Genomic DNA, 6584 nt, shown 5'->3' with positions numbered 1-6584 from the left:
CACAAAGTTTCATAATTTTTAGCAATGAAGGATTCAATCTCAGAGGCTCCCATAAATAAGACAAATTGTTCTACCTCTACGAACCCAAAATGAATATAGCTATTCCAATTATAGTTCTTAATTAAAACTTCCTCACTAAACCCACATTGAAATTTAAGATGTTTAGTATCCTGTTTAGAGCAACAGTTTATATCATGGCGTTTAAGCAAGATTTTAGCAATTGTATTCAGTTTTTCTATCACAGCACTCATAACTTTACCCACTCTTGATTCTCTATAATTATTATATAATTCAATAAGCTCCAAATAGGTTGTAGGTTCTCCCATAGCAACAGTTTTTAATTTTTCGGTTTTTCAAATTTTATGGATTTTCGGGTATATGAGGAAAATAAAACAAGACAAAAAGGAACTAAACAAAAATAAACTAAGCAAAATAATACTAGACAGAAATAAACTAAGTACAAATAAACTAGACAAAAGTAAACTAAGCAAAACAAAATAAAATAAAACAAAAACAGAGAGAGAGGTAGAGTGTACTCCCCAGGTGAACTTATGAGTAGAGCTATGCCTCCCCGGCAGCGGCGCCAGAAAATAGTCTTGATAACCCACAAGTATAGGGGATCGCAACAGTCTTCGAGGAAAGTAAAACCCAAATTTATTGATTCGACACAAGGGGAGGTAAAGAATACTTATAAGCCTTAACAACTGAGTTGTCAATTCAGCTGCACCTGGAAAAGCACTAGTAACAGGGGTGATGTGAAAGTAGCAGTGATATGAGAGCAAGTAGTAACAAGTAACACGAGCAGCAGTAATAGTAACACGAGAGCAATGGCACCGGAAAATAGTTGATACTACTTCCAATGTCATGTAGAAACGAGTATATGATGATGAAAGATGGACCGGGTTCCCAACTATCTTCACTAGTGGTAACTCTCCAATAACAAGTGTTGGGTGAACAAATTACAGTTGGGCAATTGATAGGATTGAAATAGCATTAAGACAGAACATCAAGATTATTAATCATGTAGGCATGTTTTCCATATATAGTCATACGTGCTCGCAATGAGAAACTTGTACAACATCTTTTGTCCTACCAGCCGGTGGCAGCCGGGCCTCTAGGGAATCTACTCGGAAATTAAGGCACTCCTTTTAATAGAGCACCGGAGCAAAGCATTAACACTCCGTGAAAACATGTGATCCTCATACCTAAGCCTTCCCCTCCAGCTTGTCCCAATTTCTGTCACTTTGGGGCCTTTGGTTCCGGACATAGACATGTGCATACAACTTGTAGATACAATCTAAGCAATAAGTATAGAGCTTAAATCTAAGATCATGCCACTCGGGCCCTAGTGACAAGCATTAAACACAACAAGATTGCAACAACAATAACTTCACAACTTTATAGATAGACTAATCATAATGTAACAATCCATCGGATCCCAACAAACACAACACCGATTACATCAGATGAATCTCAATCATGTAAGGCAGCTCATGAGATCATTGTATTGAAGTACATGAGGGAGAGAATACCAACTAGCTACAGCTAGAACCCGTAGTCCATGGGGGAACTACTCACGGAGCATGATGGAGGCGATGGCGTTGATGGAGATGGCTTCCGGGGGCACTTACCCGTCCCGGCAGGGTGCCGGAACAGAGACTTCTGTCCCCCGAAACGGAGTTTCGCGATGGTGGCGGCGCTCCTGGAGTCTTTCTGGAGTTTCTTCAATTGGTCCCGCGTTTTTAGGCCGAAAGGGCTTATATAGGCGAAGAGACGGAGTCGGAGGGTGCCTGGGCCCCCCTCACAGTAGGCCGGCGCGGCCAGGCCTGGGGCCGCGCCGCCATGTTGTGTGGTGGCCCCTGGCCCCTCTCCGACTTTTCTTCGGTGTTCTGGATGCTTCCGGGAAAAATAAGATGTTGGGTCTTCGTTTCGTCGAATTCCGAGAATATTGCCCGAACAGCCTTTCTGGAACCAAAAACAGCAGAAAACAGGAACTGGCACTTCGGCATCACTTTAATAGGTTAGTTCCGGAAAATGAATAAAAACATTATAAAGTGCAAGCAAAACATGTAAGTATTGTCATAAAACAAGCATGGAACATCAGAAATTATAGGTACGTTGGAGACGTATCAGGCACACTAGCGCAAACAGACGCACGATAAAAAATGACCATTTTCGTGTCCGGCATAAAAAATGACAACGCAACGGACGTGTGCGGCATTTTGAACGTCCGATATGCATCACCCTATTGGATATGTCCTTAGTACTATCTCCGTTTCCAGAAATAAGGCGCACCCTTATTTTAAGATGAATTTTGACCACAAAAATTGAACAAAATCTTGATTATATTATATATATTTAGTACTGTTGGATTCGTATTGAAAAGCACTTTTTAATTATATTAATTTCATACAAACAATTTTATGTATTTAAATTAATTTTTGGTTAAACAAAAAGCATAGTAAAACGAAAACGTTTTATTCTTTGAAAAGGGAGGTAGTACTCCCTCCGTCCGTTAATAGATGTCCAGTGGTTCGTCTAAATTTGGATGTATATATGCCTAAAAAATGTCTAGAACATTTAAATTTAGATAAATTTTTGACATCTAAAAACGGACAGAGGTAGTACTATAATTTACATGAATTTTACAAATGGTGGAGCTTTCCCAAAATTCAGTGCCAGAAGCGCTGAGCAGGTTAGCACAGGCGGCCAGATCGGTCAAGGAAGCAATGGGCTCGTCGTGTTGTTACTGTTGTTCGGGCCAAGCCAGACTCACAGGCAGGCCTAGGGCGACTCTTTTCCCTCTCCTCTCTACACAGTCCAGTCAGGATGATCCGCCGCCGCCGCCCTTCCCAGGCCCCCGCCTCGCCGGCGGCAGTGCTTTTCTCCCCGCTGGACGACGAAGACCTCCTCACAGAGATTCTCATCCGCCTCCCTCCGCTGCCATCCTCCCTCCCCCGCGCCTCACTCGCCTGCAAGCGGTGGCGCCGCCTCATCACGGACCGCGTCTTCCTCCGCCGCTTCCGCGCCCACCAGCACCGGAAACCCCCGCTCCTGGGCTATTTCGTCGGCGGGGCAGCCATCTTCAACCCCACGCTAGATTCGCCCAACCGCATCCCCAGCGCGCGCTTCCACTCTCCACAGATCCACAAGGAGCGCTGGGTCTTCTGCGGCTGCCGCCACGGCCTCGCCCTCAGCTTCAACGTGGACCGCCTCCACGCCGTCGTGTGGGATCCCCTCACAGGCCGCCGGCGCCACGTGGCTTTCCCGCCGGGGTTCGACAACGACCGGGAGAACATCGTCAGAAGCGCCGCGGTGCTCTGCGCTTCCCGCGAAGAAGGCCATGTGCACGGCGATTGCCATTCGAGCCCGTTCAAGCTGGTCTTGGCGCGCACCGACACGGACCGCACACGTGCATTCTTTTGCCTCTACGAATCAGAGTCCAATGCATGGGGGAATATCATCTCAACAGCAATTTCATTCAAGCATGGGATCAGCTCGTTGATTCCAAGCGTCCTGGTTGGGAATGCACTTTACTGGCTGATTGGTGTAAACTGCATCCTGGAATTTGATTTGGAAAAGCAGAGCCTTGTTATGATGGACCAGCTGGTAGATACCCATGTAACTGACTATTACAGCTTTCAGATCTTGAGGACAGAGGATAACGGACTAGGCCTCGCCGTTACATCAGGATTGAGCATTCAGCTATGGGAGAGGAAGTCTAACTCTGATGGTGTTCTGCGATGGGTACTGGCCAAAACCCTTCAACTGGACAGCCTCCTTGAGCTAAAACCTGGAATGGAGAAGCAAGCAGGCACCATTATATTGGGGCATGATGAGTATAGCAATGCCATTTTTGTATCTATATCCACTAGTGTTTTCTTGATCCAACTTGAGTCGCTGCAGTACAAGAAGGTTGTCGAAAACCACACTTACCGTTTGCTCACCACCTATTATCCCTACACAAATTTCTATGCTACAGGTAAATGCACATCTTCAAAATCCAATTATCTTTTCGCATATGTTTGCTGGAGTTTCATTCTTTCTCTTAATAAGGGCGGGGTAGCAATTGTGCATAAATACTACTATTTCTATCCTTGTCAGTTTGAGGGATTCCTGTCTTTTATATATGTTATTGAACCCGGTGAAAACTAAAAGAAAGTTTCACTGTTGCCGGCCAGTTGTTTTTGCATAAAATATGTTAGTGGTAAGTCCATGTGTATATATATGTAGTACAGATGGTAACAGTTGGAATGTGATGACAAACATGCTAAAATATGGCTTGAGTCATCTGAAATGTTACGTGACTAACTTGATTTTGCACATGGAGGCTTAGCAAGACTTGTGTTCAAGATAATATATAGTTATAAAAAAATTCAAATGAGAAAAAATATTGAAAAAATCATACTGTAGATCCATCGGTGGTAGGTCGAAGATAGAAGAGCCCAGATTCCAAATGAAGAAATGGAAACTCGAAAAGGTGAATTAGAGAATACAAATGAAGACACTTTCAGTTGAACCGCATATATCTTAGCTTATCGGGATGAATAGTGAATTGCCAATTGCATATCTTCTATGCGGACATATATATATTTTGAAGTGCACTCTCATTTTTTTTTTACCAAACTTTCTCAATTTGAGCATTTTTCTTATTTAGTGCACTTGACTTATTATGGAAATTTCAGTTGGGATCAATTCTATATGCCCTTATTTTCCTTGATCTACTGAGTAGATTAGTATCAGTGTTCCATGCATTTGATTGTTGATATGGCTTTATTTACCTATTCCTAACCCTGTATCAAAAGCTAGTAATCTGCCCAAGTTACTCGAATATATAATGTGGAAGGTTTACCTAGCTGTTACCCTCTTTTCACTACTATTTAATCTGTATTTTATTTACAAATTTTGTTCGTTTATCACTTTATTTAATTGCTTTCCCCGTAGGCAGGGTAATTGGTGGTGGAGATGATGTACCTGAGATGTTGAACAATGCGTGACATATTTCTCCTATTAGATCTGCTAATGTGTTGTGTCAGGTGAACATTTATCTTCTGCTACATGTATATATTTTAGCTTGTCAACATCCCATTAAATGCATACCTCCGAATGTTGTGTAGGTTTAGTCAGTTTGGATCAATATTTCTTTCGGTTTGAACAAATTGCATATTATCTATCCTACTGGATATGAATGTACTTTTAATAACTTCTGTTTTCTTTCTCGTCTACCAATCCAAGAGGGTTAACCGTTTTTGTGTCCAATCTTTGTATCCTTTCCTTACATGCCGACACCTCCCATCATCGAGATATGAGGCCATCTCGTCGTTCTATAGGTTTCACCAAATTACTTTTGATGAAATTCTGAACCTGGCCTTCCCCTTCTATGGGAAACTGGTTGGTTTATGTCTGATTTAGTGAGTCAATATTCATGCTGGACGTTTTTCAAGATTAAAGTTTGGTTATAGACTAATTGGAAGAATTCAAAATAGAGAATCTAAGAGCAGGGTTCAAGGAGGTGAACTGGGAGCGATATTACCTATTTTGTGTTTTCGGTACGAAGAAAGTCCAGTTTTGGTCCTTTAATTCTAGTGAAAGTTCACTTTTAATCCTGAAACTTTTGTTTGGTTCAAAATGAACCTTAAACTCTCAGAGCCATTCACTTTTAGTCCTTATCCCGGTTGAGCCAGACAAATATGAGTCACGTGTGGCAAAAAAACTCAAGTCAATGGCGCTGCATGACGATGCTGATATGCAAACCAAGTTAGTCTTCGTAGCACGGCGCTTCAAGTGAATTGGAGAGAGAGAAAATCGAGCGTGTGACTAGTTCATGGATACAAGGGTTTCGGAATTTTTTAATTAAGATGTTGGTTCGATATCTCAGCTAGCTTGGATCTAGTCTGGTTCGAAATCAATTTGGTTGGTCGACTGTTTCTTCCTTTCATCATAGCGATTTTCTCAACTCAGCCGAAGGATGAAAAGTGAACTATTCCAAGAGTTTAAGGTCCGTTCTGAACTAAAAATAACTTTTAGGACAAAAAGTGAACTTTCCCATAAGTTCAAGGACGAGAAGTGGACTTTCTTCTTTCGGTACCCACTTCTTTTCACAATAAAACAGTGGTAACCAGCGAATTACTTCTGCCTTATGTACCTTCTCTATAGCTGGAATTTACTTTTGTTGTCTTTACCTGTCATATACGAGCGGACAACCCCGTGTGCAGGATAGCAGGATTTTTGTGATAAATTTCTAGGTTTTGGACTGTTATTAACAATTCCGCCTTTGGCCAAAAATATGCTAATGATAACCAGATGGTTCTACTAGCTATGCTCATATGCCGAAAGTACACAAGTGCACCACATGTTACTCATAGTCTTTGGTGGCTCAGTATCACCACCTGTTAAAAACCTTAAGAGCAAGTCAAGAACAGAAGCGCAAGTCTTTGGTGGCCCCACTTCGTCTTCTCTTCGGTCTTCTGGAAGCTTCGTGGCAAAATAGGCCCCTGGGCGTTGATTTCGTCCAATTCCGAGAATATTTCCTTACTAGGATTTCTGAAACCAAAAACAGCAGAAAACAAGGCTCTTCGGCATCT

At 42.2% G+C, this 6584-nt stretch overlaps 1 protein-coding gene across 1 annotated transcript; it reads left to right on the top strand.

Moving 5' to 3' along the window:
- Positions 1-2829: 2829 nt before the first annotated feature.
- On the top strand, positions 2830-5233 carry LOC124708686. Its single transcript, XM_047240359.1, has 2 exons — positions 2830-3982; positions 4945-5233. Exons 1-2 carry the CDS (start codon positions 2830-2832, stop codon positions 4995-4997), a joined length of 1206 nt encoding a protein of 401 aa, XP_047096315.1. The 3' UTR covers positions 4998-5233.
- Positions 5234-6584: the final 1351 nt, after the last annotated feature.

The sequence above is a fragment of the Lolium rigidum genome, chromosome 4 (assembly GCF_022539505.1).
Source record: "Lolium rigidum isolate FL_2022 chromosome 4, APGP_CSIRO_Lrig_0.1, whole genome shotgun sequence".
In the NCBI taxonomy this organism is placed as follows: domain Eukaryota; kingdom Viridiplantae; phylum Streptophyta; class Magnoliopsida; order Poales; family Poaceae; genus Lolium; species Lolium rigidum.
The sequence above is the reverse complement of the archived record's forward strand: the minus strand, read 5'-3'. Positions and strand labels throughout refer to the sequence as shown.